The sequence below is a fragment of the Malus domestica genome, chromosome 04 (genome assembly GCF_042453785.1).
Source record: "Malus domestica chromosome 04, GDT2T_hap1".
NCBI classification, from domain to species: Eukaryota; Viridiplantae; Streptophyta; class Magnoliopsida; order Rosales; family Rosaceae; genus Malus; species Malus domestica.
Genome location: NC_091664.1, coordinates 1,485,907 through 1,504,359, shown reverse-complemented (window position 1 = coordinate 1,504,359; position 18,453 = coordinate 1,485,907). Strand labels below are relative to the sequence as shown.

General features: G+C 37.1%; 4 protein-coding genes across 15 annotated transcripts; 2 read left to right on the top strand and 2 right to left on the bottom strand.

Moving 5' to 3' along the window:
* Positions 1-2,335: 2,335 nt before the first annotated feature.
* LOC103443436 (pentatricopeptide repeat-containing protein At1g12775, mitochondrial-like) lies at positions 2,336-4,576 on the top strand. Of its 3 annotated transcripts, none has more exons than XM_070819833.1 (2): positions 2,336-2,532; positions 2,627-4,576. In XM_070819833.1, the coding sequence occupies exon 2, from the start codon at positions 2,724-2,726 to the stop codon at positions 4,008-4,010; it is 1,287 nt and encodes a 428-aa protein (XP_070675934.1). In that variant the 5' UTR covers positions 2,336-2,532; positions 2,627-2,723; the 3' UTR covers positions 4,011-4,576. The 3 variants fall into 3 exon arrangements, with proteins under 3 accessions (XP_070675934.1, XP_070675935.1, XP_017189579.3); XM_070819834.1 differs by having other exon boundaries at positions 2,340-2,532; positions 2,829-4,207; XM_017334090.3 differs by having other exon boundaries at positions 2,345-3,582; positions 3,745-4,207.
* A 1,332-nt stretch (positions 4,577-5,908) lies between these two features.
* LOC103443437 (uncharacterized) lies at positions 5,909-9,283 on the top strand. 4 transcript variants are annotated; one of them, XM_070819831.1, is made up of 5 exons: positions 5,913-6,301; positions 6,429-6,561; positions 6,662-6,832; positions 7,988-8,623; positions 8,684-9,283. In XM_070819831.1, exons 1-5 carry the CDS (start codon positions 6,114-6,116, stop codon positions 9,074-9,076), a joined length of 1,521 nt encoding a protein of 506 aa, XP_070675932.1. In that variant the 5' UTR covers positions 5,913-6,113; the 3' UTR covers positions 9,077-9,283. The 4 variants fall into 4 exon arrangements, with proteins under 4 accessions (XP_008380500.3, XP_070675932.1, XP_070675931.1 ...); XM_070819832.1 differs by having other exon boundaries at positions 5,936-6,301; positions 6,665-6,832; XM_008382278.4 differs by having other exon boundaries at positions 5,909-6,301; positions 7,988-9,283.
* A 106-nt stretch (positions 9,284-9,389) lies between these two features.
* LOC103443438 (uncharacterized) lies at positions 9,390-14,381 on the bottom strand. 2 transcript variants are annotated; one of them, XM_008382281.4, is made up of 12 exons: positions 14,236-14,381; positions 14,067-14,169; positions 13,921-13,984; positions 13,693-13,794; positions 13,533-13,597; positions 12,998-13,072; positions 12,727-12,806; positions 12,395-12,611; positions 11,750-11,805; positions 11,043-11,138; positions 10,540-10,723; positions 9,390-9,631 (listed from the first exon to the last, which is right to left on the bottom strand). In XM_008382281.4, the coding sequence occupies exons 1-12, from the start codon at positions 14,286-14,288 to the stop codon at positions 9,509-9,511; spliced, it is 1,218 nt and encodes a 405-aa protein (XP_008380503.1). In that variant the 5' UTR covers positions 14,289-14,381; the 3' UTR covers positions 9,390-9,508. The 2 variants fall into 2 exon arrangements, with proteins under 2 accessions (XP_008380503.1, XP_008380502.1); XM_008382280.4 differs by having other exon boundaries at positions 12,977-13,072; positions 14,236-14,366.
* A 563-nt stretch (positions 14,382-14,944) lies between these two features.
* Positions 14,945-17,952, bottom strand: LOC103443439 (uncharacterized). 6 transcript variants are annotated; one of them, XM_008382284.4, is made up of 8 exons: positions 17,760-17,900; positions 17,612-17,660; positions 17,341-17,433; positions 16,654-16,926; positions 16,480-16,546; positions 16,102-16,193; positions 15,554-15,835; positions 14,945-15,315 (listed from the first exon to the last, which is right to left on the bottom strand). In XM_008382284.4, exons 4-7 carry the CDS (start codon positions 16,885-16,887, stop codon positions 15,590-15,592), a joined length of 639 nt encoding a protein of 212 aa, XP_008380506.1. In that variant the 5' UTR covers positions 16,888-16,926; positions 17,341-17,433; positions 17,612-17,660; positions 17,760-17,900; the 3' UTR covers positions 14,945-15,315; positions 15,554-15,589. The 6 variants fall into 6 exon arrangements, with proteins under 6 accessions (XP_008380506.1, XP_017189945.1, XP_070676469.1 ...); XM_017334456.3 differs by having other exon boundaries at positions 17,341-17,419; XM_070820368.1 differs by having other exon boundaries at positions 17,341-17,419; positions 17,612-17,950.
* Positions 17,953-18,453: the final 501 nt, after the last annotated feature.

Genomic DNA, 18,453 nt, shown 5'->3' with positions numbered 1-18,453 from the left:
TACACCCCAAATCACTTTCACCGTATTATTTATCTTTTCAATTATCAAAATCCTCACACCCTCCATTGTTAAACAAAACTCTAACCAATGAAATTATAAACATGTTGGTCGAGAAAAATTGCTTTTGACGAATGAAACACAAAATCGATGTTTCGGAAACTTCACATGAGGTAAGATTTCATATTTTTCATTGTTTTAGTGATTTCGACGACATCAATAATTATTTAATCTTGCGTTTGTTGCATTATTTAAACTTTTATATTCATATTCATCTTTTAAGGATCACAAGGATTACATGAAGAACAAACATTATAATCATAATTGAAGGATTAATACCAGTCTGTTGTAAGGGTCGCCACCCTTGTGGACTTTGCCTATACAGGAGGTTTGTCCCGAGAAACGTAACTAGTGTTGGCGGGGGCTTTCGTTTGGTTTATTTGTTTTGTGGTCAGTATGATAACTCATGCGGGCATGATAGGTTGCATGCTTTTAACGTGCCATGTAGATATTGTAGAGTGGAAGGTCAACATATGTACTTTGAGTGCCCAGTGCGGATTCAAAAGGAAACCCCTCCCACGAGACAATATCATCATCCTGAATTGCTGAGGAATAGCTGGGGAATTGGGAAGATTGCATTACATGCAGCTGTTGCATGATTATTAAGCTCCTTCGTATGTCATGTCTATATTTCCTTGAGTTTCAGCACTGTGTTCGTATGTCATGTCTATCTTGGAATAAGCTCCTCCGTCGTCATTCATATATGTTGGATGGATGGATAGATACTTTGTTCAATTGTTATTTTCTTGAGTTTAATAGAGGTTTGGTTTGCTTGTACTACTTGTCTGGGAATAGCTATTACTATAAGCTAGCAGCAGCGCCTGTTGTTGTTGAGATTTCCTAAATGTATATGATCTTGTTCATTGTTTTCAGTATTGTCTTGATTTCGGGTTTTGTCTTGGGTGGAATTGGTATTGACAACTTGCTCTGGTTAAGAACATCATCAAATGGTACTGCTGTAATTAGTCGAAATTTAGTACAAGGACGCCCTGCATACGTTGCCTCACAACTCTAGGCCTTGCCACTTTCAGCAAACTAAACGTTCAAACGATTAGATTCAGTCCTTGAAAATTAAAAATGAATGTTATAAGATTTGAGAAATGTGGAGTGTATGCACAAAATATAAGGTGTATATTGAGAATGTGGGGTGTTGGGGTATTATGGAAAAGTATGTGGGGTGTGTTAAGATAATTTTTAAGTGAAAAAGCAAATGTGGGGTGTATTAAGTATGTGAGGTTTATTCAACAATTTGTTGGGTGTTAATATAATAAGCCTATACAATTATGCAATTTCACTATTTCGATTCATTTTTTATAACTCAATTGATACACAAACAACGTGCTCTCTCAATCGAAAGATATGACAATTAAGTTTTCTCAATATAAAAGCTTTTGGTGATTAAATCTCCATTTTGGATGTTCGAACTATAAAAAGCCCTTTAGATTTCTTATAGAAATATGAGTAAATTGTAGCAATGATCCCTCAATTTTAATCAAAGTGGAGCAATGGTCCCTCAACTAAAAATTCATTATCATTGGTCCCTCAACTCATCAAAATGTACACATTTTGATGAGTTGAGAGACCAATGATAATGAATTTTTAGTTGAGGGACCATTGCTGTAATTGAGTTAAAGTTAAGAAACTATTGCTACATTTTACTCAAAACCCTAAGAATAGTTTATACCTACGACGACAAAATATAAAAAAAACTATGCCGTCAAAATCATACTAATCAACCAATTTATGCATTTCACTACAAGCATAATTGTTGAAACAAAACTAAAAAAAAATTTAAAAAAAAAAGAAAAAAGAAAAAACATGGTTGATCTTATGAATCATAATTAATACTAGAATATGGGCACACACAAAGTGTTTAAGAAAATTGTTTATTTTTGTTTTTGAAATAGAAGGAGAGAGGAAGAGAGTGATAGAGAATGTGAGAGTGGGAATTTTTTTATTTAATTAGAGATATATTAGAATTACATGTAGGTGAGGTTTTGAAAAAAAATTAGCAAAATTTGGTTGTGTGAAATTACATTTATGCCCCATATTTCTTATTCATGTTCTATTTTAATTAAATAGTTAAACTGATAATTTCATAGAAATTTGATTGACAATGAGTGTTTTATTAATTAATAGAGATTCATCAATCTGAAATTAGTTTAAATAAGAAATTCAATTGAACATCCAAAATATAAAATTGACACGAAAATCCAAAATAAAATTAAAATAATAAAAGTACATAGTTATAGTGTAGGTTTCTCTCCTAGCCTGAGCTATGCAGAATAGTTTTCCGTAAACGAAAATCACAAAGAATTCTAAGAACTGAAAACTAACCGAAGTAAAACAGGAGAGAGCTCTCATATGGAGCCAAATCCTTGCCTTTATACCAAAATCGTCCTCGAACCCCAAGAAAAACAGGAGAGAGCTTTCAAATGAAGATGAAGAGGATAACCACAAGACCTCCATCTCCAGGTAATCTTCCTTCTTTCTTTTTTACCAGTCTGCAGAATACAAGTAGGGGATTTCATTCCAATGCTGTTCATGCTAATCCTACTTGTAAGGATAGAATTAAACAAACCCATTTGGTGCCGGAGAGTACGATCCAAACTCGATGCAAATCTGGAAAAATTAGGAAAGATGAAGCATTGGGTTACTTTAATTCTATGATTCAAACCAAACCCTTGCCCTCGATTTGGACTTTCAATTGTTTGTTTGGGGCACTCTCCAAGATGAAGCAATATTCTGCTGTGGTTTCTATGTGTAAACAGTTGATGGATTGCACTCAATTCCGACCTGAGGTAGGTACAATGAATATTTTTCTGAATTGCTTGTGCCGGCTGAATCGGGTGAACGCTTGTTTCTCTGTTTTAGCAATTACCCTTAAATATGGTCTTAAGCCCGATGCATGTTCTATAAATACTTTGCTTCACGGGCTTTGGAAGTACAGTTCCCTGGCCGAGGCAATGGAGTTCTTCCAGGAAATAGAAACGAAAGGATACAAATGCAATGAAATCACTTGTGCTACCATGATCAATGGACTATGCAAAGCTGGGAAAACTTCTAAGGCGCTCGAGATACTTACGAAGATGTGGGAAGGTGGAAGGTTCAACCCCAACCAAGAATGCTATAATCCAATCATCGATAGCCTCTGTAAAGAAAGACGAATAGACGAGGCCTTGACCCTATTTCGCGATATGATCAGCAAGAGTGTTGTACCAAATATTTTCAATTATACCACATTGATTCATGGGTTATGCAACACAAGTCGCTGGGAAGAAGTGCTCTCTCTTTTTGAAGGAATGGTAGATCAAGGAGTCAAGCCTAATGTTGTCACCTACAACACTCTAATTTATGGACTGTGCCAATCGGGGAGGTATGAAAAAGCCAAGAGCTTCTTGATTTGCATGCTTAACAGTGGAATTTCACCCGACGTATACACCTATAATGTTCTGCTGAACACTCTTTGCAAGGAAGAAAGAATTCAAGAAGCACTTACTCTGTTTGGAACAATGACTGAGAAAGGTATAAAGCCTGATGTTTTCACTTTTAATTCCATGATTTCTGCTTCATGCAAGTCTGGTAACTGGGACGAAGGTGTGAGGTTATTTAAAAACATGATTGATTATGGAGTCTTGCCTGATATTGTTACATACAATGCTGTTCTGGATGCTTTATGCAAGGAAGGGAGGACAGAAGAGGCACTGAATCTTGTGGAAGAAATGGTCCGCAGAGGTGAAAGGCCTAATTGTGTGACTTACAACTCCTTAATTAATGGATTGTGCCGGACCAGCCAATGGAGAGAAGCCACAAGGTTGTTCGATGAAATGGTTTGCCATGGAATCTTACCTAATTTCATAACTTTGAAGATACTCTCCGGTGCTCTCTGCAATGGAAGGATGACAGATGAGGTTCGCAAAGAATTTGAAGATAGATTAGATGGAGCTTTGTAGCTTGGTAAGGAAATGGTCCAAAAAGGATTGATGCCTGGTCTAGAAAAGGAGGAAATGGTCCAAAAAGGATTGAGGTTCTTCATCCTAAACTACATGCTTCATGTGCAGAATGGTTTGAAATTTATATTGATGAAGAGTGGTAATATGTAATTGAACTTCTATGGATGAGTGGTTATATGTTTCGCCTTTTTGTTACACGCTACTTGTGTGATGTTACGTCAAGATCCTCCTTTTCATGGTGCTTCCAAATTAAATGTTGGTCCCTCTCCTCTAGAAATTGGTCGTTCAAGGAATATTACAGCGAGAGGATAGAGATAACATGACTGCTAATCTTGGCCGAGGTGAGATTTTATCTGCAGAATCACGAGTCTTCTGTGTGGTTGCAGTCATAGGATAACTTCATCTTTTGGTGGAAGTTGACTCCCATTCTCATCTTTTGCTATATTGATTGCCTAATGAACAGGCACTGCCTATTTTAGTTTAATGTCATATGGATTCATACTTGTTGATTCCGTGAGGTATTTTAAATGGTGGAAGTCTCGGATGTTAGTGAGATTTGGTGCAAATCAGGTTGCTACTTGGTGTGTGATATTTGAGCGTGCGTTTTCCCTAGCTTGTGCAAACGAAACTAAATACTTCTGGAAAGAAGGCAGCGGCAGATATATGTTGGCCGCATACCGACTTCAGTTTAGGGTTTGTTTAATAACCATTTCGTTATTAATTTTTAGTTTTTTGTGCTTGGGGTGTGATGAAAGTATACGATGGAAAGGTAGAACAAAGAAGGGGGGACGAGAGTGAGGAATAAATAAAAAAAGAATGAAAACAAAATCAATCAAACAGAAATGAGTTTTGGTTTTTTATTATGCTATAAGTCAAAGTTCTATAAAACAAAAGAATGAAAACGGGTGAAAATGCGTTTGGCAAACTATTTTGTGAAAATAAACTCAAAAAACAAAAAACTCGTAAAATAATTTTAGCCAAAGTTCTATTAAACATGAAATTGATGTTTTCTTTGTTTTTTAAGAATAAATTCCAAAATAATAGAAAATAAAAGATACACTATAAAAGAAGTTAGAGTTAAAAAAAAAAAAAAAATCATGTATGTCACTATGCTATTAGTACCTCCACCATCTCACCGTTGGGGCCACCACCATTACAACTATTACCACCACCATCACCACATTCTTCAACCCATTACCCTCACCATGGCCTCCACCACCTCCACAATCTCTGCCACCATCATCCCCGCCACCTCTCAACCACCATTTTCACAATCATTGTTAACACAACCGTTATTTTTCATCATCGCTGCCACCACCACCATGTCACCATTGCCCGATACTTTGTTGTTGTCACCACCTAAATCCCACCATTACTAACACCTCTATTGTCGTTTACCAGTACCACCACTCTAACCACCATTGCTTCGTCTTGTCTCAACTACTGTAGGTCGCTATTACTACCAAAGACGAATGTGTGTGTGTGTGTGTATTGCATTTAAGATGTTGCGCGTAACACGTTTTCAATGTTTTCATTCTAATATATTATCTTCAAATTAAAAATTCTATTTGTCGTTATCCTTTTACCCAATTCATCAAAAATCATTTTCTAAAAGAAAAACTAATGAAAAAATGCTCAAAAACTTTGAGTTTTAACAATAAGGACAAAATAAAGGCTAAAATGAATAGTACCATGATTGACTTTTTAATGTAAAAATATTATTTTTCGTTAAAATAAACAGTACCAGAAGCTTTTCGTTAAAGTTCAATTTTATAAAATGTTACATGTGACACAAAGTAGAACGTAAGGAGTAAAATGAAATTTTATGTAAAGTACTTGTGTCATAGTTAATATTGGAGTTCTAGTTTTGTTTTCCTTCCTTCAAACGGTAGAATTTCATTCATCGAAGGGCCACATACAAATTTGGAACAATAATAACCAGGGTTCGAAAAAACTAAAATATCTGTATCTTCTCCAAAACACATACGGGCAACGAGAAGGGTGAGGAACAAGAGAGATTGATTGCGAGTGTGGGAGTTTGAAATTTGATCACTTCAAAGAAATTGAATCAGCCGCCGCCTGCTCCTCCTCTGCAGAAGAAGAATGGCGTTGAAATTCTTGAACAAGAAGGGATGGCACACAGGCAGCCTTCGGAACATCGAGAATGTCTGGAAGGCGGAGCAGAAGCGCGACGCCGAAGACAAGAAGTTGGACGAGCTCCGCAAACAGATCGTCGAGGAGCGCGAGCGTTCCGAGTTCCGCCTTCTCCAGGTGCAAGCCGGCCTCGTCCCGTAAGCAATTCCATTCTCTTTCTTCCTTCTTTCAGTTTTCTTTTCAGGGTTAGGGTTTTTGGTTTTTTTTTTTTTTTAATTTCCCGAGTTAATTCCCTAATCAACTCCAATCGATTGTTAATTGCAGAAAGCAAGAGCGATTAGAGTTCTTGTACGATTCCGGATTGTCCGTTGGGCGCCCTGGCGGCTCCGATGCTTTTAACTTACCCAAGCCCGAAGAACCGCCTTCCTCCTCTACCGCCGCCCCCGCCCCCGCCAAGGTATAATGATATTTCAAGTCTTTAATTTCCCAATTGTATGCATCTATCTTCTGTTCGCGTTTTCTAATGATCCTTTGTTTGTCTGTGACTACTGATTCAGCAGCAGCAGCCAACTGCTCCGGGAGCTCTCTTCGAAGAAAAGCCCCAATCTGCCAACGATGCTTGGAGGAAGCTCCACTCGGATCCTTTGCTTATGATCCGGCAGCGCGAGCAGGAAGCCCTTTCTCGTATTAAAAACAATCCTGTCCAGATGGCCATGATTCGCAAATCTGTAAGTTCTAATTTTTATTTTTACCAGTACTTTTCTTTTCTTCTCTAACCAACAATAGATTAGATTAGTTATTATGTTAGACAAAGTAATTATAAATGAATTGATGATTTGAAAGTGTCCAAATTACATACAAGTATGCCTCTCTCAATGCAGACAATAAAACTGTAGATGTAAAATTTAGTCGTCAATGCTAGTTTGGTTCGATGCAGAGGTTTCAGGGCCTAAGAGAGAGAATTGAGAATATAAATACAATATATATGTGTATTGGTTCTACTCTAATAACATCGAGGTCTTTTGTTGTAAAACACAACACCTAGCAATATGTGGTTAAGTTGGGATAGTATCAGGGTAGTTAGGGTGGGCCATTGGCCCGTCTCTCTATATATCTGACAGGGTATCAGAGCGGGTTTTGATTGTGGGTCCTATGGGTCAGTGCCATGCCCAAGTTACCAGGTTTAATGGGGCATTGTCCGTGTCGTGTCCGAGTCATTGGGTTTAATATAACACCATTCTTCTGCGCTTGATGTTCGATGTGGGATTGGTTGCACATGTGCCCCACTATTTCATCTAGGATTATGATTACTTTACTTTTTCGAGTGGGATTACGATTACTGTCCTATTGTGCTATGAGGTTAGATTATTATAAATAGAGGCTTTGTAACTCAATATAGACTGGTTTGAATGATTAAGCAAGCAGCCTATTCTCTTCCTGCGATCTTCTCCTTGTAATTCTTCTTTTCCTACCTCTCTTTTCTGCCTTCAAATTACAAAACCCTAAAATCTGATACTGGTTCTACATCACTATAGCTAGCCTTCTATTCAGAGGAAGTCCTTTTTGTCCTATGGATTATGCTCTTGGTAGGTCTACAAGTCTTCGTTGTTTCCAATTTTTTTACTTGAGAAGATTATCTGTTCACAGGGCATGAATTTCGCCCCCAGCAAACACTGGCAATTTATTGCTATGCCCATTTTGAGTCTTTTGCTATGTTTATCAGGGTTTTACAGATGCTTATGATTTGTTTAAGAGAAGCATTCAAGCTACAATGTTTGAAACATTGAAATAAGGGAAAAAAAATGTCACGGCCTTTTAACACCAGATTTTATTTAGAGCTGGTATGTTTGTGCTGACCATATTTTTATTTTTTGCAATAAAAGGTAGACGCAAAGAAGCCCTCAGAGAAAGAAGATGACAAGAAGGAACCTCGGAAGAAGCGCCATCACACATCCAAACACCGCAAGCACTCATCATCCAAACAAGCATCCGATTCAGAAAATGAAACTGTTGAAGTGGAAAGGAGGAAGAGTAGTCATCACAAGATATCAAAATATGCTAATAATTCAGATTCCGAAGATGGATCACGTAAAATAGTACGTAGAAGTGAGAAGCATGCAAAGCATTCAGATTCAGAAGATGAATCACGTGACAGAGGACGTCGGAACGAGAAGAACCCTGTTAGGCATTCAGATTCCGCAGATGAATCACGTTACAGAGCATGGCGAAGTGAGAAGAACCATGTTAAGCATTTAGTTGCAGAAGACGAATCGCATTACAGAGCAGGTCGAAGTGAGAAGCACCCCGTTAGGCATTCAGATTTTGAACATGAATCACATTACAGAGCACATCGAAGTGAGAAGAAGCGTGTTAATCATTCAGATTCCGAAGATGAATCACTTTACAAAACACGTCGAAGTGAGAAGAACCATGTTAAGAATTCAGATTCTGAAGATGAATCGGGTAGGAGAGCTCGTCGAAGTGAGAAGAACCATGTTAAGCATTCAGATTTTGAAGATGTGTCACGTGACAGAGCACATAGGGGTGAGAAGAATCACTCTATAAAAGTTGCCAGAGAGGATGGGCAAGGGGTTGTCAAGGGGAAAAATGACAGTTCAGACGTAGAAAAATATTCCGTGAAAGGTCGGAATGAATCACAATATAAGCGTAGGAATGGTGCTCCTAAACTTTCAGAAGAAGAGCGAGCTGCTCGGCTAAGGGAGATGCAAATGGATGCTGAGTTGCATGAAGAGCAAAGATGGAAACGACTGAAAAAGGCTGCGGAGAATGATGCCCAGGAAGCCACACGGGCTGTCAACGCCGGCGGTAGGAATTTCTTGGATGCTGTTCAAACTAGTGTTTATGGTGCCGAGAAGGGTGGAAGCTCAACAATTGAGGAGAGTGTACGTCGCCGAACACATTATTTGCAAGGCAGGCCCGAAGCAAGTGAGCGCAATGCTTTTCGACGGTAATGCTGTTGTGTTTTGTTGCTCATCCATTTCCGTCGATCCAGGAGTTCTTCACTTTTCTCGATTGGTTCGCCGATTGGTTCTGTGTACGTTTCATGTACTAATGGTTAAATCCTTTCCTGTGTAATGTTATTTGTTGAATCTGCATGAACATTTGTGACCTGAAACAAATTACCTTCTATATCTATTTATTTTTTCTGTTACTTAAAACATTTGTATGACAAACAATGTCATGAGTGGATTAAATGGTTAATTGTCAGGGAGAAGGGGGATCGATGAGAATCGAACGCGCACCATGGTGCATGCTTTTCGCCTCTGCGGTAAAGCGTCATATGTTATTTATCCCAAATAAGTTGAGGACAATTTTGGACACACAAAGACAATACTAAAATGTGGAAGTCCCAGAATTGACTACACGTCTGATTAGAATACAAGTCATTTATGAGAAGTCTCAGCATGGAGTTGTATGCGCATCTGCTCGACAAGTACTTTTGCAATTGCGTCCAGAAAACTTGATAGGCTCTGCCGAATTTGCACACCCAAGGAATTCGCCAGTTCCTAAATCATCAAAACCATCAGAATTATTAGGCAATACTAAAAAACTGAACATTTCAGCAAGTAATGTTGGAAAATTGATTATTTTGATCAAATTTTTCTCGTATGCATGATGAATTTGTCCATGTTACTGAAAGAGATGACACTACGAACCAAAAAAGAACACTAGAAAGCACAATGCAAAACTTGAGAAAATGCATAGATACGACGATAGTAGGGACAATAAGAGGAATACACGACCTTTCTTCCGTATGAAAAATATGATAAACTTGTGGGAAATCTGTTAACTTGTTTTTATGTAAATATAGTTTATGCTTTCGAATACTTTTTATATAAGCTTCAATTATTCCAAACAAAACCAAAATTGTCTACAGTTTAATAGAAGAAAAGACATGAAGTTCTTGGAGCTAACAAAAGACTAGGCACAACACCAGGCTCAACAGCGTTCTAGGATTCATACAACCAACTCTACTTAGTGGGATAAGGCTTTGTTGTTGTTGTAGTTGTTGTTTAATCTCACTAGGCATGCTTGCAAGTTGCAACTCCCCTCAATTTGATGAAGTTACTCAAATTTACCCAGAGTCGAAATGCAACAACATTGTAAACGATGACCTGTCAGTTTTTCATCCTAATGAACTCAACATTTCTGTATTCTACCTTATTTCTTGTACATGTCTTCTTATTTTTGTTGTTTACACTTTTTTAACACATACTTCTTGCACATTTTGGGTTTTACCTGCTTAAAAATGAATCCACAATTTCTACTGTTTTGATTACATTGCGGTCCGAGATGCAGATAACACAAATGTGGGCATGCATATTATAACTTAATAAGAAACTCCTGGACGAAACTTACGTACACCAGAAGGACACAAAGACCTAATACGAGAGATAAGGAGGCGTACACTGACCTCAACTTTGCACAGAAAACTTAAAGAAATTCCCTTTGAATGTTGATCAGAGCTCTTCAGATATATCAGTTTCAGTGGAGAACTTAGCAATGGCCAACCTTGTGGAACCTTAATGAATGCATCAACTTCTCCAACCACATGAGCTACTATTGTCTCATCTTTATCCAAGTACTGCAACGAGTGTCTGTATGGAATAATGTTTGTGTCAAAACATTTGAAGATTTACTACTCTTTGGGTGATATTGTCTTAATTAAGGAAAGAGAAAGGAGAGCAAAAAAGAACAGATATAAACGTTTGCAAAACTAAAAACAATTTGGATTTCTTCACTTTTAATTTTTAAACGACTTTGAAAACAAACTAGAGACAAGGACAAAAACATTACAAAATAACTGTTATATAACATTATTACGAAAAGTTAGTGAAAACATTGAATTGAATTATGTCGGACACTATTTAGAGCATAAAACATACATGGACAAAATTGTTAAAGAAGAAGTCTCACCTTGATTTATTTGCATTTTTTACCACTAGTTGCCTCATGGTGCATAGAACAATTCTATCTTGCACTTTTGTTACAAACCACTGCAATGAAGATTTACTGCAAAGTGGATTTCATGATTTGTATCAAATAATATGCTGGTTAATTTTGTTTTACAAAACCTCACCTTCTGGTGGGAAAGTAAATAGATATAAGGTCGTCTTATATTTATACTAAGACAAATATTTAAATAAACCTTACGTTTTCATTTCCATGTACAGCAGATAAACATGAGCCAATGCAACAAGTATATCAAGATAGCAAAGGCAGCAACTACTATCCAGTCATGTGGTAGGAAAAGAGAACACGCTTAAGACAAATATATATGTTATCAAAGGCTAAATCAATTAAAACCTATAGAAAGAGAAATCTGTTCAAGAATATGTCTCAGCAATGTAAGGCTGTGTGTGTTGTGAATCATGATCAGCTCCATAGTGTCTGCTGTCTGCCAGGTTCTGAATTGGAGAACCCTGTTCATGATAATATCTGATACTTTATTTTCCCGTCTAACCATCAAGATATCTTTATATGATTTGTAATTACTACATGCCATTTAATTATTGAAAATAACAATTGCACTAGCAAAAAGAGAAACAACAGACAAATAAACCATGACAGCAAGAATGAAACAATGAAATGTTACAAAATCATAAGACAGGTACTAAACAAACCTCAAAGACTTTGCAGCATCAAGAATATCATTTATGTATACGTCATTTGGAAAAATCTGTACAAATTAAGGAGCATTAGCAATTCATTTAAAAGATCTATAGTATAATGCCTATATTAAACACAAGAGCATTAGCAATTCACTTAAAAGATCGACCAAGATGTAGCCCTTATATCAAATACAGGTATACCACCCTCAAAAAGTGTAGAAAAGGTGATACACAATGCACCGATGGCTGGTTTTTATGTACAAACGAGGGCAAAACTCCTAATATACAAAATTGTTGTATAGTGGAAGGGCACATATTACAAGAGACAAGATACTGGGAAACTCTTGTAAACCCTATGTCTGCAGAAAAAAAATTGGTCCGCAAAATTTCACAAAAACAAATAACAAGATGTTGACCACACAAACAACCAGTGAAAGCAAAGTGGTTGACTTTTTAAAAGTTTAAAACTCAAGATATATTTCATGCTTACAAGGTTCGTTATAATGGATCAAGCCTGATTAGCTTTCTCAAAGATTTTTTTAACATTATTAAGACCTATAATTGCTTTGATGTTAAAGTAATGCCTCTAATTCTAAACACTATTGAACAACAATATTCATGAAGAAAATAAGTCGAGATAATCTCATGTTGTGATACCTCAACGTTCCCTAAATCCAGAGTCCCCTCCAGAAGTTCAATAAGTAGCTCATGATTCACATGAGAAGGCTCAGTGGCATCAGCAATTTTTTGTTGGGGCACAAGTTCTTCTAGCTTTGGAATGTACGTCCTAAGTGACAATCGAATACAGTTTTCCCCAAAAGAAATGACCTTAAGACCTGTAAATTCATCCTCAATCTTTTCTGTGTCATCAAGCCTACATCAATTAAACAAATCAAATATGATATAAAAGAATAGTTCATAACTATATCATCATAAAATAAAACCACCACATATAATGCATGGTAACCAAGGACAGAGTGGCAAGTTACCATTTAAATTCACATTCCAAATCCTGTAAAGACTTCAAAATTTTACTGGTCTTCTCAATCTGGTTTTCAAGTTCAAGTACCTGCAAGTTAAACACATAACACCTTAAAATGGTGAAAGGGTAATGGAAATTTCTCAAATAAACGAACTCCTTACATAAGAGTCAAGACACAACCACAAAAAGTCCGTATGTATAATAATCTAAGCACCCTAGAAGTAAACAGAATGATGTTATAAGATGGTTAATGAAACCTCGAATTTATCTGGATTCACCTTCATTTGATCCAACTGATCCTTCCCGTTTTTAATGTAATTTACATCTGCATCCTGCTTTTCTTTCTCCAGATCCTGCAAATGAGACACAGATATTCTCTGGAGAGACTTCATATGTGATTTCCAAATAGATTCAAAATTTTGCAAATTGCGGGAAGAAAGATATCATATACATAAGCTGGATTAGTGAAGAAAAAGTGAGAAAAAGAAAGGGACTAAGAGAGAATTAACAAGATATCACAGAAAGCATAAAGTCCTACAAGTTACAACACAGAAATCTGGGAACTTTGCGCAACTGGAACACTGTGGTTAAGATGGACTACACATAGTATTTCAATAAAGAGCTAAATAACAATATCATACAGCATGATAATTGTAATCCAATTCAACATGTATATCCACAGACTCACGAGTAAAAACAAATTATAGATCTCCATTCAAACTCATTTGTATCAACCAAATGGACTGGCACAACTTGTCATACAACCAAAGACTGAATCGAAGCATTAATACTGTTTCATCCACAGAAACCAACCTTTTTTGCAACAAAATCCAATGAACACTTCAACTGCGCAAGATCAATATCAAGTCGATGAAAATCTGCATACACAAAAGAAAAGGTCAAAAAAAGTAAAAAAAACAAAGAAAACACCATACAGAGCACATTGGCGTGCAACATCACACCGAATCTTCACCTTCCTCGTGCGTTCGAACAAGACCCTCGATTTCATTGGAGACCTTGGTGCTCTCAGCCTGCACAGAGTTGAGCTCCTGCTCGAAACGTCCCAAGTACGCTTCTACCAAAAATTGGACAAATCACATTGTGCAGTAAGTTACAGTATCAAATGTCACAAACCCACTTACAAAAATCGATTGCCCACTAAAATTCAACACAAACACAGAGAGATTAAAGGGTTAACTACCATAATCTTGATCCTCCAAGAGACCGACATCTGAACATTCCGACACTATCTGTTCAAGTCTGCTCTGCAGAATCATATGGAGGGTGAGGGAAATGTGAAGAATGGTAGCAAATTGGACGAAAAAGTGGGCAAAATTTCGAGAAAACCTGGAGGAGGAGGCCGCAGTCTCTGAGTAAATCTTGAGACTCTGAAGGGGTTAATTCTGAGGCATCATCTTGGTCGAGAACCTCTTCCAGCTCTCTCACTTGTCTACAAAATTAAACCACAATAATTCAGAAAATAAACAAAAAAGAAGAGAGAGAGAGAGAGAGAGACCTCTGAATGGTGATAAGGTCGAGGGGTTCTGAAGAAGAAATTGGATCTTCCATCTTCTTCTCTCTCGCTCTCGCTCCCGCCCTCTGAGTGCACAGAAATGGAGCAGCCAAATTCAAAATTTGAGAAGAGTAATTGCGAAATTGAAAAGCTGCTGATATTAACCGAAAGAAAAAAAAAAAGGGACGCCTCAAATTATGGGCTTAAGGAATTGGGCCGGCTACTAGAAAGTTGGGCTTCACTAAATTTATTGGATATGTGCATGTGAAATACATATGCCTTTTCAACCCACTACGTTCCAGATTCAAATTCTTTCATTCTTCATAATTTAGATAAGTGTATATTTAAGTCACAAAGGATTCAAACTTAAGCACTTTTACGCATGGTAAAAATAGTGTATACTAAACTCATTTAAACTACGTCACAGCAATTTTAAACTTAAGCACTTCTTGAAGGTTACATTTTTTTTTATAAATGCCGTTTAATAGTCAAATTTAGAATGTTATTGCCGATAACCCATGTTAATGACGCACTATGATTTAAAATTTTATTACTTAAATTGCATGATTGACTTCAAATACCAACGTTAGAGCATCCAGGATATAGGGGAGAGAAACATACTTTACTATTGTCAATTGAGTAACATGAATATTGTATTCGTTCAAAATCCGATTCATTGACAGGTCTAGTCTCTCAACATGCTCAAACCAGGTTAAAAAAATTTGTTGTCAAAACTTCCATTTATACCGACGGCCAAATTACATTGTTACAAAAAAATGTTGGAAGACCACAACCACCAGTGGCAGCCTTCCCAGTTCTTCTGCCTGTAACAAAATGTAAGAAGCTAAGGATAACAACATCTAAGCCTGTTTTCGAAACTAAATCTTAAACCGAAACCATCCCAGCAGCGGAACAACTGAATAAATCCATACAACTATCGAAGGAAAGCTCAAAACGGAAACTGTGGAGACTTGAAAAACCAATGTCTTCGACTGGAAACCTAAGATTCGCAACCTTGGGCAGCTGAACCGCTGTGTGTGTCTGTCAGATCAACTAGCAATGCCTAAGAATAGAGACATTTACCTGCGTGAAGATAAGGCGGTGGTTATATGGATTAGACTAAATTAGGAATGCTGTTCACCTTCAGTGGATATCATACGTTTAGATCGAATAAAACAACAAATATGCAAAGAGAAAGCTTCTAGTTTGATGCAGTCAAAATCTAGAGAGAGAGAGAGAGAGAGAGAGATTACAAAACAAAAGCATTTTGATCAATGAGATTTTGTACCAAAACTGAGAAAAACAAGAACAGTTGCACCACCTCTAAAATTCCGCTGCTAGGAGGTACAAAATCCATTTAACTGCTGCTTGGAAGGTAGACCCTGATGGTGTCTCGCTTTCTAAGTTTATGCCTGCAGGTAGGGCATTTGTGTTGAGTAGCTATGGCTGTGTCAATGCACTCCTTGCAGAAGATGTGACCACACTTTGTTGACGTTTCTTCAATCAACTGGCCCATGCATATTGCACAAGTGAAAGTAGGTGCCTCTGGCGGGGGCACACTCTGGGTCTGGGGCGCTACTGGAGTCACTGAAACGCTATGTATCTGCCATCAGAAACTTCCAAGGTTAGTTCCAGAAACTTAAACCAATCTGGTGGTTGGATAATAGAACTCATAAACATGAGCTCTTAAAAACGATAAGTCATACAACATAATCTGGACTAGTCCGATGAATCAGTCATTTGTATTATACTTCTATGATATATGTCCAGCACAAGTGTTCAATATGCTAAACTAAATAAACATAACAAAAGAAATGAATATCAGAAATCACAGAAATAGCATCGAAATAAATGAGGGAGGCTTCTAACAGTATCCTCTGCTTTGTTGATGAAATCGAAATTGAAGGAAAGCTCCCAGTTGAAAGCTCCAAGATCTCCAAGTTGGCACCAATTTGTCAATTCTGTCGATAGTATATTATCAGTAGGTCAGTGCAACCAAGCAAACTTAAATAAGACATAACGAACTTTGGATGGTACATCAAACATCATTCATTGTTGCGGAACTGGGTATGAACCCTAACTAAAAATTTACAAATATCAGAAGCAAGATACCTAACAAGGCATAAATCTTAAATATATGTAAAGAAATAGCGAATTGTAACTGAACTTTTTATGCTTGGATAATGTAAGAATTGCAAGCACAAGGCAAAATACAACATACATAAGAGAACTATTAAGAATTTTCACCTTCAGAAAAACCTTCTATGACTCTACCGTTTCTTCGAGAATGATTTCTTCGAGCATTATTCCTCGCCTACATTATTTCACACATACAAGATAATCGAAATCAACTCTAAACGTTTTTGTATAAGATGTAATGTTAAAGATAAAATTCATACTTCTTCAAATTTAAAATCATACTTCTTCAAACTTCCTTGGTGATATTACAACAACATCATCATCATCAACAAGATCCGCAACGGTTGTTGCTTGTCCTTGAGAATGTCCACTTCCTTGAGCTTGTATTCGCAATGGACCAGTCGGAGCCATGTTCTCGCGAGGAGGCGGATAATTGAGGTCCAAATCTCTCATGCCTCCCCTTTGAGCATCTCTTAGATTCCATTGTCGATATGCACTAGATCCTTGTGTACTCATGCTGACAGGCTGATATATCACTAGTCTTCAATTCACACCCTAACATTCATAAAACACATACTAATATAAGAATATCGCTCGAATAAAAAAACAGAAACGAAAGATGACCAATTCTGAGATTACGATCAAATTTCCCCATGATAGTTCATCTAATTACTAGAAATATATTTCAAAATAAATAGATTTTCGCTTTCTATCCGGTTCGTTATTATGTTCTTCAATTTGGTGCTCAATTTCTCGTTTTGAAATTACCATTGAAAAAAAAACAGAAAAAGGGGTCTCAAACATCGGTCTTGAAAATTACAACAAATTCTAATTAAAAGCATCATAAAATTCTTTAACAAATTTAATCAGAAAGCATTCAAAAGTTAAAGACAGCATGTTCCCTGGTTTCAATTTCTCTTCGTCCTCAAATAAACATTAAACAGACTAATACAACAATAACAACCGAACCTTATCCCAGTGATTGGGGCTGGCTCTATGAATTCTACAACGCTACTGAGCTCGGTTTTGCGTCAATTCTTCATAAACCCTGAATCAAACAGACTAAATATAGAACAAAAACACATAAATTGTAGTAAACCCAGTAAAAAAAAAACACATAAATGGAGAATAAAAAATAAAAAAAAATAGATTAAACAGCGAATAAAATCAAAACCCAGAATCCAAAATCCTCCCCTCAAATACATAGAAGAGAAACAAGAAGAAGAAGAAGAAGGCATACCTGTGGTCTGTAGAGAGAGAAAGGCAAGGTAGAGAGAGAAACGGTGAATCTGGAAGAAAGACGGGTCATTGAATTTATTGAGCAAACTATTTCTTGGAATTCAAAAACCCAATAACTTATTTAGGAAACAAAATCAATGTTTACATACAGATTTACGCTTAATCGCTCACTCACTCTCCTCTTCTCTTCTCTTCCTCTTTCTCTTCCTCTTTTATTTTTTTATTTAATTAATTAATTGCTTCGTTTTCTGTTCGAACAGTTTTTTTTGGGAATTTTTTTTGGGTTTCCGTTTCAGCGTCTTATCATTTCTTTCCTGTTTTCTTCTTCCCGCTCTTCAGCGCATTCCTTGTGACGCTCTGCTGCACTTTTGAATTTGGATTCTCTAACGACCCATTTGGATCGGCTCCTTTTTTTTATCGACACATAAAGCCCAAACAATTTGGGCTTGGGCTGGGCCTTGTGAGATGGTGCTAAGTCTCCATGTCATTCAGGATGGGTAGTGCTATTCACGTTTTTTTTTTACCTCTCACACACTCTTATTAATTTTTGTCCATTGATCATCTTTAGTTCTCTTGCAAAAGAATGGAGAATTAGATGGAGATCTCAACCATAGAATACAAGCTGGATGGATGAAGTGGAAGAGTGCACCCGGCGTGTTGTGTGACCGCCTTATGCCACTGAAGCTCAAGGGAAAATTTTATAGGACGGCAATAAGGCCGGCGATGCTGTATGGCACAAAATGTTGGGCGGTGAAGCATCAACATGTACACAAAATGGGTGTAGCGGAGATGAGAATGCTTCGTTGGATGTGTGGGCACACGAGAAAGGATAAGATTAGGAAT